The following is a 22,784-nucleotide window of genomic DNA, read 5'->3' as shown; positions in this document are numbered from 1 at the left end:
GAACAGCTCTGAGATCAGTCTGACTGCAGCCTGCACATCACAGAACCAGCATTACATTAGTAACCATGGTGGTTCAACGGACCTGCTGGAGTCCAGTTGTTGTCCAGACTCAGCAGTTTGTTTCCTCAAACTGTTTGTGAGCTTGGAGCTTAGCGTGTTCTCTCCAACACGTTAACATGAGAGCTGTAAGGAAGCAGGCTGCTGCACGGCTGCTCTGAACAGGACTGAAGTCCTGCTGCTCTTTATTCTGATGTGCTGCATCACTGACTGACAGCTGATGGAGGGAGTCTCTGCAGACACTCAGTTCTCACCTCTGATCTCTCTGCTTCTCTACAGATGGAGGTGATGATGTGTGAAGGAGAACAGGACGGTGTGTGTCCTGATGATCAGAGAGGTTGAAGCAGCAGCAGGTGTACAGAGACTCTGACTGGGCCGGGAGGATGAGGATGATGATGATGATCTCATGATGTTCGTTGTTAAATCTGTGATGGTTTTTGTGTTTAGTAACATATTGTGATAAAATGACAGCATGTTAGCAGGTCAGCTGTAAATAACCAGCGGTGGCGTTTTCTCCCAGCGGCCACGAGAAACCAAGTTTCCTCTTTGATTTCACACTGAGATTGACTTTTTTAATTTTTATTTTTTTCACTTAAATCTTAATTTTTTTTCAAAGCAGAGCAACATAATAATAACTTTTCCAAAAATTCATAAAATAACAACTCTGGGCCGGGAGGATGATGATGATGATGATGTGGAGATATTTCATATATCCTGTGTACACATGTTAGGATTGATAACATTGCATGTAATATTATAGCAGCCTATGAACAGTCTAATCAAAACTTATGAGTATATATTTCCAATTTGTTGTAAGAATACACACAATGTTATTCACATATGTATCTGTTTGACCCAGTGTGGTCTGCTCTTATCTATATATGGACTTATGTCCTGCATGCCTGTGCTCTGCACTTCTCCCTGGAGGGACATATAACTAACATCCATGCTGGCAGACATCCACGTATGGACATATAACTAACATCCATGTACGTCCCACCCCCATTTCTTCGTAACGGGATGTTATAAAGGCTTTAATTTTTTCTCAAAAAGTCGAAGAAACTCTGCAGTCTAGCAAACTGCATTTTCTTCCCATGCTTCATGTCCATTAAAGAATTCTGACGAATTGATCTTTGACTCCAACCTCATCTGTGACCAGTCTGTTCAAAGAAAATCTAACCACAACAATGATCTCATGATGTCCGTTGTTAAATCTGTGAGGTGTTTTTTGTGTTTAGTAACATATTGTGATGAAATAACGGTGTGTCAGCAGCAAAGTGGTTGTTGTTCAAATGGACCTTTTTCACGGCAGACATCTGAGTTTACGTTGGTTCAGTTTGATTAAGTGTCCTCGGAGGTCATGACAGTGATCCAGCACACACAAGCAGGACTTCCTCTAATTGGAAGCCATCATTAACACACCTGAACTATAACGAGTTCAAATGTCTGCCGTGGAAAAGTCCACAGGGGAGCCATAGCCTGTTGGAAATCACTGTTGGACACAAAGATTCTCAAACCACCTGCAAAGAGGCGAGAAGATTCAGAGCTAGAACAAAGAACCAAAGTTATTACAAATACACAGAAGGATGGACAACAAAACACCACAATGAGACGCAAAACACCAACATTATTTGTTGTCGTGCTGTATTTTTGTTTTTAAAATACAAGACATTTTCACAGGAAACCAACGAACAACTGCAGACTTCAGTATTTCCTTCATTGCTTTCATTTCCTGTTTCCTTTTCTGCTGCTTTCACTCATCACTTCCACCTCACAGCGTTTTCCTCTTCCATTTATTCATTTTACGGTTGTTACAGTAAATCTGAACCTCGTCCGTTCAAACAGAAAGCTTGTCGTGTTTCCTAAAAGCCTCCACCTTAAAGAGTTTCACCTTCCTTCGAGAAGAACTGATCTGACTGGAGGCTCGTTAAGATGGAGGCTGAAGACGCTACAGAAAACAAATGAAGCTGCGAATGTGGTAGAAACAAGAGAACATGACATCATGGAGGATGAAACAGGATTATTTACATTCCTTATTATTGGACTCAGTCAGTGGAGCTTCTGGTTTATTGATTGTGACGCCGAACGTTAAGACGTGGAGAGTATTTCAGTTATCTTGTTTCTATTTAACAGAGAAATGTAGAGAGATGGCAATAGATTCATACAAAGATGGTTTTATTGTGTTTTAGTTTTTTTTGTTTGAACGACCAGGATACTCAAAGTTTTCTCTAAATATTACATTTTCTTCTTTGGCTTTTGGACGTAAAACATCCTTTTATTTTTTACTAATTTCACCTTAAATTTGATGAAATTTCACACTAAAAGTCGAGACTCAATCAGACCTCCTGTTTCAAGGGAAACTTCAACCCTTATTAAAAAACAGGCCCAAACCGGCAGCTGAATTCTTCCGACAGCTAAAATTCATCGTGAATAAAGTCAGTCAAACTGTTCTTAAGCTTCCACAATGTCTCGGCCCGGCAACACCCAACTGCATCTGCATGAGTTTCTGTGTCAAATGTGGAAAACAGTACATCGGAGAGACTAAAAACTCAATCTCCACCATTCAACATAAATATTACATTATAAACCATAAATCGGTTCATACTCCACCGGTCCAGCACTTAAGGTCACACGGCTGGTCAGCGGTCCGAGTCACAAGGGTTCAGGTCAGCTCATCCTGGAAATAGACCCACTTACTCAACACCAAAGAACCACTGTGCTTCAATGAAAAATACAATTAATGAATATGATAGGTACGTGCTGAAAAAAATATCAAAAAATGAAAATGATTGTGTGAATTTGTTAACGTGATTATATGAATTTTACAGTGGACATGGTTTTGTGACTTAAACACCTGACATCAAAAGAAAACAATTTCTTTTAAATGAACATGATTGGTGAACTACAAATTGAACATGATTGACTGAATTCATTAAAATCAATACATGATTTAAAAGATAACTACATAAAAAAACGACATGATTGGAACTTTAAAGGAGAGTAAGGAAGCCAAAAAACAACATGAGTGGTAAAAAAAAAAAAAATCACTGCAGCACACAAAATGCCCAAAAAACTAAATAAAAGCCACTTTCTTTAAAAACCACGGTCAAGTGGAGGATCAGATGAGGGCACAAAAAAAAGAAACCTCCTTCTCTCCTCATCTGATGCAGAAACAACTCCCTCACTCAGCGAGCTGACCACCAGAGACTACTGCCACCTTTTTTAAAGTGGGGAGGGTAGGCTTATTTATTTGTGATTCAATAAATAAGTTCAGGCTACTGAGTATTTGGTTCAGAGAATGTCGTTTACTGTTTTATCGATTGAGGAAAAACTGGAAGAAGCTGCCCTACGTTCGGCATTCAGAATACTGGAAAATCGAAAAAGCAGCATTTTCTCATTTGACAATCGTTATCACAACTTAGTGAAATCTCCCTTTTAGAAGTGAAGTGTCCTTTCAAGAAGACAAAATCCAACTGTAGACAGTAATTCATCCGATATTATGAGACTTGGGGTTAGGGTTACATTACGAGACCTTTTTTCCCACCGGTTTCTGTCTGCTTTGTGGACAAATGGCTGAAAGTAAATTGGCGCTCTGCTCAGGAGCTGATAATATTGATAACTGGGGGTACTTTTGGGGAGTCTTGTCAATTATGATTGGTTAAGCAACAAACACAACAGCATCCACCATGTTATCTATCATCTGTATGGTGCAGTACAACCAACACTTAATATAACAGAGCGAGTGTGGGAACAAACATGTTACTGTATATAAAGGAGAAGAGGCCATTTAAAGGGAGCTGGAGATGCAGGGAAAATGTAGATATTCATACATAATGAAACATTTTCAACACTTAAAGAGGACCCATTATTATCATATCTAGGTTTTTTTTGTCTTTGTTCTGGAACTGTACTTGAATAATTTTCATGATTTAAAAAAAATCTCCTTGTTTATCTTTAATGCAGATCCTCAGTTTACTGTCTGCCCGGAACAAACTGTTTTAGCCTCCGTCTCCAAGGACCCCTCCATACATTTATTCTGATTGGACCTTCACTGCTTTAACAAGAGCAGACGACCATGTAAAAAAGACAATTGATTAATACATCTTTTATTTTGTCTAAAAAGCTAAAAGGCACAGTGTATCTAGTAAAACCATGTTTTTCAACAATCAATTGAAAACAAAGGGAGCCTACCAAAACCACCAAACCATCCATGATGAGCTGATGTCAGCCTGCCATCAATCAACTACTCAGAGCTGTCTGAAGCCTTCACATATGCTTACCTCATTATTTGAAACTTTGTGTGGCCGGGCAGACATCAGTCGAGCACTAGGACCCAGGCAGGAAGGGAGGAGAGGCTATAAAGGGAGACAGGAAGCTCACCTGGGCCTATTTACTGCACACCTGAGCTCAAGCTGAGGCCTGTCTTCGTCTGGTGGTTTTGGTAGGCTCCCTTTGTTTTCAATTGTTTGTTGAAAAACATGGTTTTACTAGATACACTGTGCCTTTTAGCTTTTTAGACAAAATAAAAGATGTATTAATCAATTGTCTTTTTAACATATTAACTTCTAAACCTCTTTTTTATAAATAGTCTCCAGGCACCTGCGTGCTCCCAACTGAGGGGAAGGGCTTTGTTTCAGGTCTGGAAGGTATTTGCTTTTGTTTGTAAAATGTGGTTGTAAAGTTTCTTTTGTATATTAATTCGTTTGTTTGTTTCCTTAGTTCTTTTACAAGATACTTCTGAGAAGCCAGCCGCTGTTCTTTTTCCCACCATTTGTTAGGTTTTAGTTTGTTCTAATCCAAAATTGTTTGGGCTGTTTTCTCTGATTCATTTCTTTCCAGTGTGTCTGTGGTTAGGCTGCCAGGGAGAACAAAATGGTGGCAGCTTTCATGCATGTTTTGTTTGAGTTCCTTTAAGTTTCAACATATTGTAGTGCTGTGAAATAGTTTGTTTTAGCTCCAATTAGTTTGTTTTGCAGTGGTGTTTATTTGTTGTATACCTTACTTTCCACCAGTCTCCCTGTCATTGCAGTTTCGACCCACATTCTTTATTTCTTTGGTTGTTCATTTATGGTTAATTTTTGTTGTTGTTGTATTAAACATAGTTATTTCAACCCCTTCATCTTTCCCTGTGTTGAGTCAAATTATCCAGTCAACTGGAGATATGTTTTATTTTTTATCACCTGGTCACATTTAATATGATCAGCCAACACTCGAACATGTAGGACTGAAAATATGGAAAAGCATAATAGGTCCTCTTGACCATGATGTGTCAGAATTTAAGGTGCAGACAATGTCCCAGGTTCTACTTTCTTCCACTGTTTATGGTCATGAATTTGGGCACTGCTCAGAAGGTGATTCTAAATGTGAGGGTCAAGTTCTTTCAGATATTATCTAAAGTGCTGTTAATCATGATCAGTCAAGCACCTGCGTCCCATTTCCAAACAATACTGTACTCAGGTGAGTCCGTGCAACTGGTAGAGCGTCCCCAAGCTCCGTACCGGGTGGCACAGTCAGAGCTGAGCCGGGTGGCCGGCAGACGAGCAGGCAGGCGGTAACAGAGAACCCCAGCTGGGTTCGGAGGTCACCGATGATCTCCGTGGATTGATGCAGGACAGCGTGGACTCTGTGGTTTCTGAGGTCCGACACAAGATCGCCAGAGGGAAGTGTCAACCGGTGGTCTCCGTGGACCGACGCAGGACTCCCAAGGTAACACGGTCACCCTGGTGGATTACAGATGAGCTGACGGAACAGACCGATGAAGGTGGAGTGCAAGACCGAGGTTGATATACTGCCAGGCGGTGGTTACTGGGATTGACAGCAGCTGTGCCAGCTGATGGAGGTGTGGAAGTGGACAAATCCACACCCTCCAAACAGACCAAAACACAAAGCACATGGTGGACAACAACAAACGGGGGAAGGACAGAAAACACCAGGAAAGCAAATCAGGGGGAACAAAGGGGAAAACACACACAGGGGGACCGACAGGGATCCTGACAAGTTAAAGCAGAAATGTAAACTCTTATATTAAGTCGTTCAATTTGCAGGGCCCCATTTTGGACCATGGACAGGTTTGTACCATCCCCAACCGTAACACGGATTCTTCTGCAAAAACAAAAACCTCACATAAACAACAGCAAAAGCAATAACATTAGTGCCACTTCTTCCATTACTGTCTGTCACCCAACCAATCACAGTACTTCCTATGATGTCCCAGTTTCTTAAACACAGTGGACATACCAGGAAGAGCTTTATTACTGAAGCCTCGCCGTGGTTGTTTACAGGTTCCGTCTGCGGAAGCTTCGGGTTACGGCTTCAGTTCCTTACCGTGAAAAACAGCCCGTTGTTGAACAAACGGTAGAAGTTTGTATCAAAAAGCTGAGAGTCCATGAAAGGTGAGGTTTTGTGAAGCCCCAGGTTAGCCTACCAGCTCCTCTAGAACAACTTGGCTCACGTCAACCGGTGGGAGTTCTAATGTTTGCAGTATTTAAGGATGGAAATTTGAATCATCCCACATTCTCCGTTTCCTTTCAGAACATTTTAATAACACTTCATTCATGGGTAACAAAATATTTTTCAGTACATCAACACAATAAACCAACAAACAAAAACAGAATTCGTTTACCTCCATTTCATTATGATATCCGAAGAGTATCAGGATAAAGGGAAATTGTAAGCGTTGTTCACTGACATTTTATCCATGAAACAATGAGCCAAATGATTTCAATGATCAGTGTCAGAGCCTGTCGCCTAATTCTCACAGATGCATAGAAAAATAAAAATAAAAAAGTACTTTCAGTGCAATTACTGAAGCGCAACCCTGTTGGCAGGCCGGTGCAAGTGCTTGAAATGTTGGACTCTGGCCAGAGGAAGTGATGCAGACTTGTCCACGCAGGACAGCCACATGGACGACGAAGGTCATCAGACTGAAGGAGAAACATCTGCGGGCCGCTTTCCTGTCGTCTGGCTAACAATACCCAAACCGATCGAGGATCGTGAGGCTTCTCACGTCGGTCATGTGACAGCCATTCAGGATTCTCCTCCAGTTGTACAGCCTCTGTTTCTTCTTCCACTGCAGAAGCAGTAGCATGGCTTTTAATTCAGTCTGTTCTGAATAATGCTACCCAAACCTTCGATAATGATTTGGACTGCAATGAGTTTAGAAGAGGGGAAAAAGTGGCCATCGAGACACAGGACAAATATCTGCAGCACACTGACAACAAGCTCCTTTTGTCAAGTACATCTCTTTGGAAGAACATCCAGCTCAGAGGGGCCACTATAAAAGGCAAGAAGTGTTAAACAGTGCTGATAGTGAACATGAAGCAGTATGTATAACAAAAGTAATATTTATGAATTATTCTTGTTCATGTTATAGATGAAACCACTGTCCTCTAGTACTCTGTGGTGTTGATTGACTAGAAGGAAAATCTTCTGACATTATTGGGAAATGACAGAAAAATCAAAAGTGGAATATTTTTCTAAAGAGAAGGGGCTCAGCTCACAAGCTCATTGACTACGCTGATAAAAAAAAAATAAAAAAAAAACAGTCTTTAAAAGGGCACTTGTACCTTTGGGTAACTTAAATACTAATCAAACCCTACATTTGATGTCATTATAATGGACAAACATAAAAATCACTGTCGGCAGCCCGAGTCTGCTGCTCTTCCGTTTGAAAACAAATATCTCATCTTAAATTGCAAATACTCAATCAAATAAACCGTTTTAAAACACTTTTTCAACAATAGAGATTTGATTTGTAATGAATGTTATATGAAAAAGTCATAAAGCCCTTAGTATGCTTGAAACAACCATTTAACAGTATCTGAAACCAGACATGGAAGAGTCAGTGAGTTCTTGGAGAGATCAGACAGACAGTCAGAGGGAGTCTTGACAGGAAACAGTTCTGGTCACCTTTGAGAGTAGCTGTTTAGAGCAGATGGAAGCATCGCCTTCAACAGGACATCATACAAAACAGCTTAGTTTGAATCATACTGAGACTTTCCCTCCCCAGACCTGTGGAATGACCTAAGAAGACTTCACAGTAAAAGAACTGTTGTGAAAAAATAAGAGCCTCAAAACTCACCTCCAAACCTATATACCCACGTTAAGTCTTAATACATAATTACAATGATAGCGTCAAAGATTACAACAGGAAAACAAGTGAAAGTATGCTGCTGTGGTCTAAAGCGTGCCTGTTTGTGGAGCCACAGACTGAAGGTGAAACCCAGTCCTGGTTCTGAGTCTCTACGACATTATTCCATATCCAACTCTTTAAACTCAGAGGAAGGACTCTCTCTGGCTGGCAGGAGGTCGTAGTGACATGGGATGTGACTGTTTTTTGGTAGATCGTATGGATCCTGCCCAAATGGCACGTGTCCGTTGCCATCTCCAGTGGTCTGGATGGTGCTCACAGTCGGCTCTGAAATCAAAGAGAAGTGAGTTGGCATTTTCAAGAAACACAGTAGCATCAGAATAAAGCTGTAACATTAAAGGATCTGTCCAATATTTTGGAAAATTTGTGAAGATCACTTTTAATTATATTTCTGTAGCACGTTTTCCACGATGCTGAACTACCTGACTAGTAACCCGAACCCTACCTCCCTAGTAACTTTGACCCTACCTGCCTAGTAACCCTAACCCTACCTGCCTAGTAACCCTAACTCTATCTCCCTAGAAACCCTAACCCTACCTGCCTAGTAACCCTAACTCTACCTGTGTAGTAACCCCAACTCTACCTGCCAAAACAAGCAACCGACACGCTGCTGACAAGCAGCCAGTGTGGACACACACACTCAAAGCAAACCAACGCTAAGACATGTGTGTGAGGTAATGAACACACCACACAGGCAGTGTGTAATGGGTCTTACACGCTCCTCTGCAGCTTCTTTAGAGCTGTCAATCCCTCAAAACTCTCAATACCCCATTGAGGTTGTGTCTGTTCCCAAAGCACCTACATTTAAAAAAACAAAATTCCACAAAAGTTATCAACATAAACCTGATCAAAATGAATACTACTAAGTTCAAAGGTTTAAAAAAAAAAAAAAAAATTACAATTAAATGCAGACTTAAATATCAGATCTCTCTCGTCTAAATCTCTTTTAGTAAATTATTTGATAACCGATCATCAAATTGATTTATTCTGTCTCAGCTGCAGCAGGAAGAATATGTCAGTATTAATGAAGCAACTCCTCCCAGTCATATTAATTATCATATTCCTGGAGATTCTGGCCGAGGAGGAGGAGCGGCAGCAATCTTCCACTCAAGCTTATCAATTAACCCGAGACCTAAACTTAGTCGTAGCTCATTTGAAAGTCTGACTCTTAGTCTCTCACACCCAAACTGGAAAACATAAAAAAAACTATTAAATTTGTTGTTGTTTATCGCCCACCTGGTCCTTATTCAGAGTTTCTAAATGAATTCTCTGACTTTTTATCTGATTTAGTTCAGATAAAGTGATGATAGTGGGTGACTTTAACATTCATATTGATGTGGACAATGACAGCCTCAGTTCTAGTTAAAGTTACAAACCATCTTCTAATAGCCTCAGATAATGGACTTGTCTCTGTACTTGTTCTTCTGGACCTCAGTGCTGCTTTTGATACAATTTTATTCTGGAGATTGGAAGATGTTACGAGGATCAGTGGAACTGCATTAGACTGGTTCAAATCCTACTTATCAGATAGATTTCAGTTTGTTCATGTAAACAATGAGTCTTCCAGACAAACAAGAGTTAGTTATGGAGTTCCACAAGGCTCAGTGTTTGGCCCAATACTTTTTACTTGGTACATGCTTCCATTAGGAGATGTCATCAGGAAGCACTGCATAAACTTCCATTGTTATGCAGATGACACGCAGCTATATCTTTCTATAAAACCAGATGAAACTAATCAGTTAGTAAAACTTGAAGAATGCCTGAAAGACATAAAGGCCTGGATGACCAAAAATGTTCTCCTTCTAAATTCAGACAAAACCGAAGTTATTGTTTTTGGTCCTAAACACCTTAGAAACTCTTACACATCATCTTGGACTCTAGCACCACTGTGAGGAACCTTGGGATCATCTTTGATGAGGATTTGTCCTTTAGCCACCATATAAAGCAAATCTCCAGTACTGCCTTCTTTCATCTACGTAATATTAATAAAATCTGGAAAATCCTTCCACAGCGTGACGCAGAAAAACAAATTAATGCATTAGTTACTTTTAGGCTAGATTATTGTAATTCATTGCTGTTAGGATGTCCAAATTACTCATTTAAAACCCTGCAGCTAATCCAAAATGCTGCAGCAAGAGTATTGACGGGATTTAGCAAGAGAGATCATATTTCTCCAGTTTTAGCTTCTCTGTGAAATCAAGAATAGAATTTAAAATTCTCTTGATGACTTACAAAGCCCTACATGACCAGGCTCTATCATATCTTAGAGATCTTATAGAACCTATAATCCTTACAGATCTTATACAACCACATCATCCTGATAGTGATCTTCTCTCTCAGCCTGCTTGTGGTTCCTAGAGTTTTCAGAAGTAGAATGGGAGGCAGAGCTTCAGTTTTCAGGCTCCTCTCCTGTGGAACCAGCTCCCAGTTTGTGTTGGAGGGGCAGAAACCCTCTCTAGCTTTAAGGTTAGACTCAAAACGTTCCTTTTTGATAAAGCCTATAGTTAGGGCTGGCTTGGGTAGACCTGAACCAACCCTGCTGTTATAGGCCGAGGCTGCTGGGGGACCTCGTTATGCGCTGAGCTTCTTTCCTCTCACTCTTTCACTCTTTATAAATCATATCTCGCCATTACATCATATCAACTTCATTCTTTTTCTCTCCATAGCTCTTGTTTATTGTCTGTTGTCTCTCCATTCAGTTCCCTTGCTCGCGTAGTTTCTGTTCTTTCTTTTGCAGAAATGCTGTAAAGCACTTTGAGCGACCACAGTGTATAAAAGATGTAAATTACCGATACTCTGACAGATGATTATATCCATAACACCCAGCCCTGACTGGACATAGCAGTGCACTACATGTAGTTAATGCAATTAAACCATAGTTCTCAATAAAGTGACAAAAAACATTGCAGGATGAAGCCCCTTACCAACTTCGTAGACATTCCGGTGATTGGTCGGGCTGCTGTTGCTGATCTCAGCATATGGTGAATCCCGTCTGGTCGGGGATTTCATCTCCACGTAGCCACATTCGGTGTTTTTGGCTGTTAGCAGGGGAGGGTCCTTTATTGTGGCGTATGGGTTTTCAGAGCTGTTGAGGGAACATGAACTGGCGTGATAAGGTGTGCCCTTCACCAGATCTAAATAACACAAACAGGAGAGCCAGTGAGATAAATAACAAATAAACTGACCAGTGAAGCATTTATGCGCAGGACATACCTCTTAAAGATTTCCCCATGTATCTCCTGTCAACTCCATAGGCTCCTAGCATGAATGGGGGAAGCGAAAATAATGAGACAATAATAACTACAGTAAGCTGGAATTTTTCTTGAAGTGTTATCAATATCACCCTAAATTAGCCATCAGGGTTGCATTAGAGTAAAAGTGTTCCATCAACACCAATTAAAATGCAAATACAACCAATGTGCCAATAAGCCATTGTCACATAACTCTGCACATCTGAGCCTACAAGCACTAGGATTGAGGACTGGTGACTGTATTCGATGTTGATTGTGCCATATATGTGCAAAAACAATGTAAATCTGTTTGGTCAGGCAGGCTCACATCAGAGGAGGTTCTTTGTTTCAACTTTCAGCCATATGATGAATAAATGAATCTGTTTCTCGGTCATTTCATTTGAAAACATTTGGCTTCCGGTTCGGCCACTGTCTGAGATGGCAGTATAACATGGTTGAAACCAGACTGCAAACAATGGAGCAAATAGTAGCAAACATGTCACAGGTTTAAAATCAACAAGGAGATATAATATCAGAGTGTATATTGTTTCAGAAAATGAGGAAGGAAGTACATCAATAATTTTTGTGGAGAAACTTCTCAGACACAAATTGGACATCCCCGGGTTAAGGCTATACCCCCACCAGATGATCCATTTGAACAATGAACCACCAGGCATGACTCGCAGCAGGAGGAGAGTCAGAACCAAGACAACCATCCAGGAAAGCCCGCAGCAGAGAGAAGCTCCATGTGTTCTGAGGACAATCTCGTTATAATAAATTAGGTGAAAGTACTTCAAATAAAAGTTCACACTCATGGTAACAGATTCAATCCAGAAAATTGTCCAAATTTGACAACTCAAAGAAAAATAGACTTTTAAATAGGAGAACTGAACATAACAATAAAAGACAAAAAATACTTAACTTCAGAGAACAATTCTTTTCCACCAATTTCTCAGATAGACAACCAAGCAGAGCAGTTTCCCTATGTTGTCATTTAAGTAAGAGTTGTTGAAAGATGTTCGAGATTTAAAATGCAAAAATATTGCAAGTGATGGCCTTACAAACTCTATGGACATTACCACTATGGAGGGCCGTACTCCAAAATATGAAGAGAGAAACTTTCCCTCCGGGGTCAAAAGTGTGTTCTGGCCAGTTAAAGCATCAAACTGCAAAAGGCCTTACTCTGGGACCATTGTTGTTGTTGTTGTTGTTTATGTCAGTTCATGTGACTGTTTCTATGTTATACCAGAGAGATTGTTTGTAGCACATTTTTGTTTGTGGCAGTCTTGAGTTCTCGCACATGAAAGATGTCAAATGAAAAGTTGAGGATATTTTCCTTCTATATCACTGGTATACTCAACCGGTAAAACACAGGTATACTCAACACAGTTATACTCAACCGGCAAAACACAGGTACAGTATACTCAACCGATAAAAGACAGTTATACTCAACCGGTAAAACACTGGTATACTCAACCGGTAAAACACAGGTATACTCAACCAGTAAAAGACAGGTGGACACTTTTGAAAATAAAAAAAGAGAAACACATATTGTATGTGAATTGGAGGAACCTTTGTATATGTATTTTCCCCTAATATACTCCCACATAGTGTCCAAATATTCTCACTACAACACGTGTCCAGCAGTTTTAAAGTTAAAGTTAAGTTTCTGCATCCAGTCGAATTTAACATCACGACAACTGATTATCTTTATACTTGCCCTTAAGGGAACCATTTATAGAAACTAGAAGGGCCCAGAATGTTTCTTTGAGGAACACCTTATACAGTATGTACTCTCACTTTTTATTGTTACTTTATGGGATTTTGTGTCGCAGATGCAACAAAAAGCAGAAATCAGAGAGGCTGCCGATTGGTTTGCTTATCTACAACTCACCCAGTTCATTGAGGCAGTCCCCTTGTTTCCAGTCTGCAGGCAGTGTGCCAGTATGACCAGCTAGAGGAGTCTGTTTTCTCTCATCCATGTTCTTCATATACACAAACAGCTGGTTGTTCTTAGCCTAAAATATAACATAAATAAGACAATAAAAATAGCAGCTAAAATATTCATTAACAGAAACTATTTGGTGAAATCATGTTTTCCCCTGAAATAGTCTCAAAAGATCCATGTCAGTACCTTTCCATAAGGACCGCTGCTAACGTGCGGGGGGCTGATGCACTGCGTCAGAGTGTGGTAACTGGGGTTGGAGAAGTAGTTGCTCGGGTGGGCGTCACATGTTGGTGGGTGAGCATCTGAAAAATAACAAGATGACACACTGATTGCAAGATGCCCTGAATGAGTCTTGATCACTTTCTCTTTCCCTCCCTCTCTGGAAAACTGCAAGAGGTCCAGGAAAGACGTGGAGAAGAATTTATTTACAAGAACTCAGGAAACGACAACCGCAGTGGTAAAAGAATTGAACTGCACTTGCACGAGGCTGCGTAATTATGCATTGTCGGATGTTAATGTGTCACTCACGTTCTCATTTCATGCAGGCTGAAAAACTATATTTACATAATAACAAATTTGTATGACAGAAAAAAAATTTGACTTTAGAGAAAGAATCAAACTTTTAAGAGAAAAATATAAATATCCCGACAGCTGTGATCGATACCCCGCCTCAGTCCCGTCACAGTTCAGCCATTTGAAGAAAATCTGGCTCTACATTTATTCTGCGTTACATCTTATCAATCCTCCATTCACAATATTTATCAGTGAAGTTACTGTTATGGTGCCACATGTGTAAATGTGCACAGGAAGTTACAGGTGAAAGGAAAGAAGCAACACACTAAACTTCAGCTCCTGTTAATGTTTGGTCAGATCTATTATTAGTAATTATAAATTGAACTTGTCACAGACTTTGTCTTCATCATATTCAAACCGTATTTTGATGGACATTTTGTGATAAATGTGAAATTGTAGCGAAACATGACCGAGACAAAACTCAACAAACATTAAAGGTCTGAGTGTGCACCTCCAACAACAAGGACACGTAAATATTTAAAAAAAACAATATTCATCATGAAATGTGGAAACGTCCTGATTTTCAGACTGATGTATTTATCTGTTTTCATAAAGGAGTTCTTTTCCTGTCATTTACACCGACAGGTGGACCCACGGGTGGACTCACGGGTGGAACCACGGGTGAAACCACGGGTGGAACCACGGGTTGACTCACGGGTGGACTCACGGGTGGAACCACGGGTGGAACCACGGGTGGAACCACGGGTGAAACCACGGGTGGAACCACGGGTTGACTCACGGGTGGAACCACGGGTGGACTCACGGGTGGAACAACGGGTTGACCAACCGAGAGGGCCTCAGATATCTCTGTGTTCACACTGACATCAGCTGTCCCAGACACAATCTCCTGCATCTAAAAACCTTCTGAGAATATTGTGCATTGTCCTAGTGATGTTTAATATAACATGAAAAACCCTGACGGGTGAAGCATAAACTATAACTTAATGACTACATGTTCAGGTGTTATTCATTCGGACTGAAACAACTCATTTACATCTACGGACTCTTTCGAGCTACCTGCAAACAGTTCGGTTTGGGTTGAGGTTTAACAGAAGTCAGCTGTGATTTTAATATAAAACTCGACATAAACTCCCAGAGTAACTGAAAAACGAATTCTTCAGGCTTCACTTCAAGTGTTACAGAGGAAGTCAAATTCAGAAAATGATTCTCTTTTTGTAAACAAGACCGTGGAGTCCATTTATCGTGAAATAGTGTCGGTAGGTCATGAGGGAACCTGTGACATGGAGAGTACACCTCACCGAGCGAGTTTACAGCCTGGAACTGTACCTGCCATGGTGTAATCCGCTGTGACCCTCAGAGCAGGAGTGTAGGTCACCGCCGGCATGGTGGGCTCTTTCCCCTTCTGCTTCTTCCTGTAGATGATGAAGAGCAGCAGGAGAAAAAGAACCAGCAGCACCAGAACCGCGATGCCGGCGATGGCTCCGATCTGGTAGGTGTCCACATGCATGGCTGCACTGGTCAAACTGTTGAGGCTGCCCACGATCACCACACCAGCTGCAGAAAAGAGCAGGTTAAAGGCCTTACCGTCTGTTTGGTCCCACCAACACTCAGTCAGTGTTTCTTTAAGTCATCATCACAGAGTAGTTCTTTTAGTTGACGTTCAATAATCAGAGAGATCTGATTTCTGCATTTTCAAAGCAGATTAGAGAAATATACTTTTCCTTTATTAACAATATCAGTGGGTTCCATTTGAGTTGTGTCCTCACCTTGATCGCATCGAGCTCCCTTCCAGCCTGGGCTGCAGTAACATGTACCAGTCATGTGATCACAGGTGGAGTTATTTAGACAGTCACAGACCTGACGGCAGCCGTAACCGTAGGAACCGGGAGGACACTCTGGAAATGAGAAGAAACAGCAATAAGAGTCATTGAAGTCCACTGCAGTAGCATAGCTCCACCAAAGACTGCTTCTGTGAGTTAGCATACGGAAAGCCACTGAAGTGACAACTTGAATTGAAGCATGTAGAGAAGTTAGACTGATCCGTTTAAAATGAAGTGCAGAAAAGACTCAAGTCATTTAAGAGGCAAATAAGGAAGCATGAGTTCATCTGAACAGGAAGGAAGAAACGAGGAGACGGGAACAGAAAGAACAAACGTACTTTGTTGACAGTGTTGCCCCATGAAACCGGTACGACACGTGCACTGTCCAGAGATGTGGTCGCAGTCCGCTCCGTTCCTACACTGGCAGGTTTGGGAACAGTCCTTCCCATAGAAACCTAATGGGCAGCCTGCAAAGGGAGTCGTCCTCATCATACGCTATACTTTTAAAATGAACAACATTATTCTTGTATGAACAATATTGCCCTTAGTTACACTTCCCTTCATCTTCGGCACATTCAATTTCAAATAAACTGTTGGAAGCAACATTAACTTGAAAAGTCTGAGCAACAGCTATGTTTCTGAAAAGTGTGACGCTGCGTAAAATGTAAATAAAAACAGAAAGTGATGATCTGTAAATCACATAAACTCATATTTAGTTTAATAATATACCAAAGACAACATATCAAACATTGAAACTGAGAAATGTTATTGTTTTATGTAAAATATCTGCTTATCTTGAATTTGATGGCAGCAACATGTCTCTAAGTAGTTGGAAGAGGGTCAACAAAAGACTTGAAAAGTTGTGTAAGGATAATTTTTTTTTTTTTTTTTTAAAACACCCGGTGGAACATTTACAACTATTTAAGCTACCTGGCAACAGATCAGTATTATTATCGTGTATTGTGTTGTGTTTATCGTGTATTGTGTTACATTCGTTATATTGTTTCTCTATGCTGTTCTTTTCTCTCCCTGCTCTCCTCTCACCCCACAGATCGAGTGTGTGTGTATGTGGGAGTGTGTGTGGGAGTGTGTGTGTGTGTGTGTGCGTGTGTGCGTGTGTTCTACTGACGTTGTGTGCAATAGAGGCCGGTCCATCCCTCGGTACATCGGCACTCTCCATCGTAGGCGCTGCAGAAGGCTCCGTTGTGACAGTTACATGTGTGGATGCAGTTCGGCCCCCACTGAGCAGGAGGACACGCTGCAACACAACAACAACCAACTGTGAGCAGCAGTTCACGGTTGATGAACATGCGTGTTTGAATGATTTTACTGCACGAACGCACGCTGGGAGCAGTCGCTGCCGATCCATCCGGGGTAACACTGACAGGAGCCGTCGATGGGGTTACAGGTGCCGTTGTTGGTGCAGCTGCAGCTCCACGCACAGTTCTTCCCAAAGCGCCCACTGGGACACACTGCACACACACGCTGTGTTAATCCAACCACATTTTATATTCATACATATATATTTTATTGTTTATGGCCTCTCAGCTGCTGTCCTGGTTCGCTGGGACTTTCTGATTACACGCAAATGGTCGGTATCGTTCTCATGTCGATGTGTATGATGTCCTGAAGTGCAAAGCATGTTGTTTATGTGTCATGATGACAAGACGCGTGTATCACCAAATAGATTTTCATGCCAGCAGCTGTTTTCAGGCTCTGATCTGTGAAACGGGAAAGTTCTGTAAGAATATTGTCAGAACTTCTGGGACGAACAGCAACAGGAAGCTGGGCCCCTGCTGGGTAAAGAAACAGGAAGCTGGGCCCCTGCTGGGTAAAGAAACAGGAAGCTGGGCCCCCTCTGGGTAAAGAAACAGGAAGCTGGACCCCCATTGGGTAAAGAAACAGGAAGCTGGGCCCCCGCCGGGTAAAGAAACAGGAAGCTGGGCCCCCGCCGGGTAAAGAAACAGGGTAACCTGGCTGTATGTGCTGCGGTATCGTGCTCACCCTCGTTACACAGAGCTCCTCTGAAGCCAGGCAGACAGTCACACTGTCCCGTGACGTGGTGACACGGTCCATTGCTGTGGACACACTGAGGACACGTCTGACTGCAGCGGTGACCGAAGTAACCTGGAGAACAGACTGCATGCAGGAAACACAGAGTTCACTCAACCTGCAGCACAAATTACACAATCAGACACGTTTCAGTCACTGTTGGGTTTGAAAGAGGGTCTGAGTTCAGGGGGGCGGGGTTTAACATCACGCTGTAAATCATATGTCATAGTAGATAATAACAAATCATGAATTTAAAATAATTCAAACACGTGCATGTCATGTCGTGTGTGTGTGTGTGTGTGTGTGTGTGTGTGTGTGTGTGTGTGTGTGTGTGTGTGTGTGTGTGTGTGTGTGTGTGTGTGTGTGTGTGTGTGTGTGTGTGTGTGTGTGTGTGTGTGTGTGTGAGTGTTTTCAGGACTCACTCCTCTGACAGGAAGTTCCTCTGTATCCCGGAGCACACTCACAGGTTCCTTCGTCCGGAGAGCAGGACGCTCCGTTCTTGCAGTTACAGTGGAGGGAGCAGTTGGGGCCCCAGCGGCCCTCAGCACACACACTGTCACAGTGGATCCCTGCTCACACACACATCACCTCCATCAGCGGGTCACATGACACACATACATGTATCTCCTGGAGACGTACCTAACGTCTGATATGTGATTCTATAGATTGAATTAGACTCCAGAAGAACTTCTTCTGAATACAGATTTCCCTTTCTAATACACAATAATACGTTTTCATGTTGTCACTCTATGATTCTGTCTTATTGGACTGATTCAGAGTAAAAGCCACTTTGGTCTGTTAAAATTAAACCTATAACAAAATTCTGACAGATTTCTGTCATCACAGCATGAGTCATAAAGGAACTAACACACTGACTAAACTAAACTAAACTAAACAAAACAAAACAAACTGATCTGAACTAAACTAAACAAATTGAACTGAACTGAACTAAACTGAACTAACCTAACCTCAACTCAACCAATAGAAACTCTTGATGTGTATTGGAACTGACAACAAGAAAAATGTTTACACTTTGTAACCAAAACATTATTTGATTTGATATTAAAACTAATTTTCAAGGTAAAACATGAAGTTCATAATGAAGATGAGGAATTTATTGTATCATACAGTTACTTTATGATTATTATGGGCCATCGTTGTCACTCAGATGACTGATGATGATACACGAACAGGAAGTGATGGAAAGAGCAGGTCTTACCAGTCCAACCAGCCAGACAGCGGCAGTAACCAGTCGAGTGGTGACATCCATCAGCATGACTGCAGTCACACCGCTCTTTACAGTCCAGACCATAAGTCCCATCCTGAGGAGGCGGAGCACAAAGTCACATGACATGCAGCTGTTTATTCTGCAGAGAAACTCTCTTCATCCATTTCAATATTTGACTTCCACAGCTTCATGTGTTCATTATTAAATATGTATATGGCTTGTCGGGGATTTGAACAGGCTGTAATGGTGACTAATTTAAGATGTTTAGCTATTTCACAACAACAGGAAGATATGAGACCATTGAATGTTAAATAAAATCTACACTTCATACTCTATAATAATATAATAATCCATTTAAATGATAATTATAATCTACACTTCATAATCTATAATTATATAATAATCCATGATGTCACAGCTACTTGTAGTGAAAGAAAATACAAAAAACAGCAGGTCAGACAGACACACACACACACACACACACACACACACACACACACACACACACACACACACACACACACACACACACACACACAGTTTGTGCAATGATCCACTTCCTCTCACCTGACAGTGGAGGTCACACCTGTCTCCTCTCCAGCCGGGAGCGCAGGTGCAGCGGCCGTCCAGCGCGCTGCACGCGCCTCCGTTCCCGCACGTGCAGGTGAGGTTACAGCCCAGACCCCAGGTACCGCTGGGACAGTTGATGGAGCAGTCCACCCCGTGCCACCCTGATTACACCACGTCATGACATCCAAAACACACACCTCGTTAACAGCAGCCGGCACCACACAGATCACAACACCTCTCAGCTGATTCAACATCTCAATTAAGAGGATTATGGAGCCGTTTGAAGCGGTGCTCTGATAAAGTGTCGAAAACAAAGATGCTGAATTTCACGGTGTCTATTTTATAACGCAATCATTCCTAGAGTAGGAACAGAGCAAGAACCAACAACCCATGGAAAGCAGCGTGTCTTCCTCCCCCTCCTCCTCCTCCTCCTCAGCTCACCTGGTTCACAGGAGCAGGATCCGTCCACAGGTGAACACCCAACTGCGTTCTTACAGTTGCACCTGGACGAGCAGTTGGCTCCGTGCGTTCCCGCCGGGCAGCCGACTGAACAGTTGCGGCCCTGAAAAAGTCTCCAGAGTGTCAGAGAGGACGACACAGCGTGTTCTTGTCGTGGGCATCAACTGAAGGGTTCCTGCGTTCGACCATCATAGAAATACTTCCCCCTTTTCTTTGACTTGTTGTCAACCGGACATCAGCAGCAGAAGAAAAAGCTTCCGTATAATTATTTGTCTTGATTATATAATTTCAACCAAATTTAACAATAGTTCTGTCAAAGCAAAGCCCTTCTTTCTCTGCATCTGTCTGTGTGACAGGTACCAAGCTGGAGTCAACATGTGGCTGGATTATCTCTTATTGTTATTATTATTATTAGGAATAATTATTATTTCAAACTGCTCGCCTACAGTTAAAAAATAAACTGAACACCTCGACAGCTCAACCATGATGATTATTATTAGTATTATTACCAATATTAGTTCTGTTTAATGTTTGGTGTCTTTCTTTTTTCAAGTGCTGCCACTAGATGGTACTACAGAGCCACAAATGAATTAACAGCAGGTTGAAGGTGTCCTGAGTGAGCAGCGGTGGGTCCCCAGCCGACTCTACGGTGTCCTGTATCATACATGCCTCCTCAATAAACAAGATATTTGACTTTAATCAATATTATCGTGTTTTTACCGTGAAGCCTGGAGCGCAGACGCACTCTCCGGTTATACTGTGGCAGTCGGCACCGTTCTGGCACCGGCACACCTGCAGGCAGGACTCGCCATAAAATCCCGGGGTGCATGTCTCATTGCAGTAGAGGCCTGACCAACCGGGCTGACACGTGCACTCCCCTGACATCGGGTGGCAGCTGATGATAAGTGAAACATATCAGGGTTAAGTGAACTTTGTTGAGGTGAAGCTCATCCTGCTGAAGTTGGGATTCATTGAGTGACCACAGATAACGAAGGGGTGGATGGATTATTGGTGAAGTTTGGGGAAACTTCAAAACTAGAGTTCTTTTTTGTTGACCACACCTAAAACGCTTCTGAAAGTCAAAATGTTGGTGTTAAAATTCGGGAAAGAATTCACTGGCGGGTGGATGATGGCTGGCTAGCTATGTGCAAAACTAGGTTCTCAACATACTCGTGTCTGAAAGCTGCAAAAAAAAATTTTTTGTTTTAATGTCTATCGACTTCAAACATCTATAGTCACATTTCCTTTCTACCATCCTGCCTTTGTGCCCTTTAAAACCTGCAGCGGCACAGTGAGCACCAGCTGGACGTGTTGTTCTCTATATTTAATGCAGCACAGAGCAAGTCAACAAAAACTCCACATGTGCTGACAGAACTGTGAACAATGTCTGGAAACCTGTGGAAAGACTAAATCAAGGTTCATTACAGCATCTCTACCAGCGGACAATCAGCTGATGAGGGATTCGACGTCTAACCTGCGACCTCTTCTGCCACCAGCACCATGTTCCACCAGGTGGAGGCTGAGGGAAAAGCCTCGAGATAAACTAACTGAGGGTGCATTCAAAATAACATCTTTACATGTGGAGCTACAGAGCAGGACTCTCACATATGAAGGAACGTCTGTTACAGGCCAGTGGTGATGAAGTCTACCACCACCAGACTCCTCTCTCTGGATTTCACAGTATACCGAGCTCTTAGTTCTGGTGTCTGGTGAGACATCCCCGTGCTGGGCTGATGGTGGCACAGCTTCCTGTTTCCTGATGCCAACTTTAACAGAGATAAAATAATTCAATCTTGCAGACTTTTCCACGTGTTATCGGACCAAAGGGATCACACTCTGATATTTGTTTATCTACCGTTCATCCATGGCTGCAACAGCGGTGACGGAGCCAATGACATCAGCACATGTAATTAGCATCACTGGCAGAAGGAGGTGATTCAGACATCTGTACTCAGTGTCTCCTTATTTTAACATCCTTTCTTTTGACCTGAATGCAGAAGAAGCTTCATGTCTGTTTAAGTTCTCGGTGCAGAACGACAGAACTGGACACCTGAACGTGGTCTCCAAGACCTGAGTGAACGGTGCTATTCTATCTGACACCAGGACAAAGAGATACACGTTCACTTCCCTCCTCAGAAAAATCTCTTTTTGTCTTTCTGTACGTTACACATGACCGAAACATGGAAGCAGACAACTGGCACAGTTTTTAAAGAAAAAGAGAAATGTTTTAATTACAGGAAGAAAAAAAACTGAGCCGAAAGATTCAGACAACAAAATGATCTGAGGTAATTCGATGTCGAATGAAAAGAACCTAATGTGACCGAAGGAGGTTGAACCGGACCGAGTCTCCCCACTAGTACTGGGGTTTGATTGACAGCTGGACCACCTGACACAGCAGTCACACCGAGGAGAGGCTGAACAGCTGTTCTCTGCACCAACACATGCGGCCTGCCAGCTGTGAAGTCTAACTGATCACGGACAACAGTTGGCTGTCTCCAGGGTCAGAGGTCACACCGAGAAAACACCCTGACGACGTTCAAAGTTCAAAGTTACACATTTAAAGACTGTAATATTTTATATTTATATTAAACAACTGATGGACAAAGTTCTGCTGTGTTTTCCAAGTATTCAGAATGAACCCCATCATTCCAGTGCACTTACTTTTAACACTTTGTAGTTTGGCTTTCTTGAAGAAATTGTACTTTCTTGAATTTTGTTGTTCTGTACCATGTACCCT

General features: G+C 41.9%; 1 protein-coding gene across 1 annotated transcript in view; it reads right to left on the bottom strand.

The window, feature by feature from the left end:
• Positions 1–6,583: 6,583 nt before the first annotated feature.
• The window catches only part of megf10 (multiple EGF-like-domains 10), a 53,643-nt gene continuing 37,442 nt past the window's right edge, over positions 6,584–22,784 (bottom strand). The window contains exons 12-27 of the mRNA XM_069688278.1: positions 20,768–20,942; positions 20,030–20,150; positions 19,586–19,749; positions 19,010–19,112; positions 18,213–18,359; positions 17,743–17,877; positions 17,082–17,210; positions 16,868–16,996; positions 16,077–16,205; positions 15,685–15,813; positions 15,245–15,472; positions 13,571–13,686; positions 13,331–13,454; positions 11,420–11,464; positions 11,131–11,340; positions 6,584–8,473 (exon numbers count right to left, since the gene is read on the bottom strand). Coding sequence (XP_069544379.1) covers positions 8,307–8,473; positions 11,131–11,340; positions 11,420–11,464; positions 13,331–13,454; positions 13,571–13,686; positions 15,245–15,472; positions 15,685–15,813; positions 16,077–16,205; positions 16,868–16,996; positions 17,082–17,210; positions 17,743–17,877; positions 18,213–18,359; positions 19,010–19,112; positions 19,586–19,749; positions 20,030–20,150; positions 20,768–20,942 — 2,251 coding nt within the window. The 3' untranslated portion in view covers positions 6,584–8,306. The remainder of the gene's footprint in view (positions 8,474–11,130; positions 11,341–11,419; positions 11,465–13,330; positions 13,455–13,570; positions 13,687–15,244; positions 15,473–15,684; positions 15,814–16,076; positions 16,206–16,867; positions 16,997–17,081; positions 17,211–17,742; positions 17,878–18,212; positions 18,360–19,009; positions 19,113–19,585; positions 19,750–20,029; positions 20,151–20,767; positions 20,943–22,784) is intronic.

This window comes from Brachyistius frenatus, unplaced genomic scaffold, assembly GCF_029030835.1.
Source record: "Brachyistius frenatus isolate BFR_SWC_R1_liver_20210118 unplaced genomic scaffold, ASM2903083v1 Contig_554, whole genome shotgun sequence".
NCBI classification, from domain to species: Eukaryota; Metazoa; Chordata; class Actinopteri; family Embiotocidae; genus Brachyistius; species Brachyistius frenatus.
Note: the sequence above shows the minus strand (reverse complement) of the source record. Positions and strands in the feature narration are given on the sequence as shown.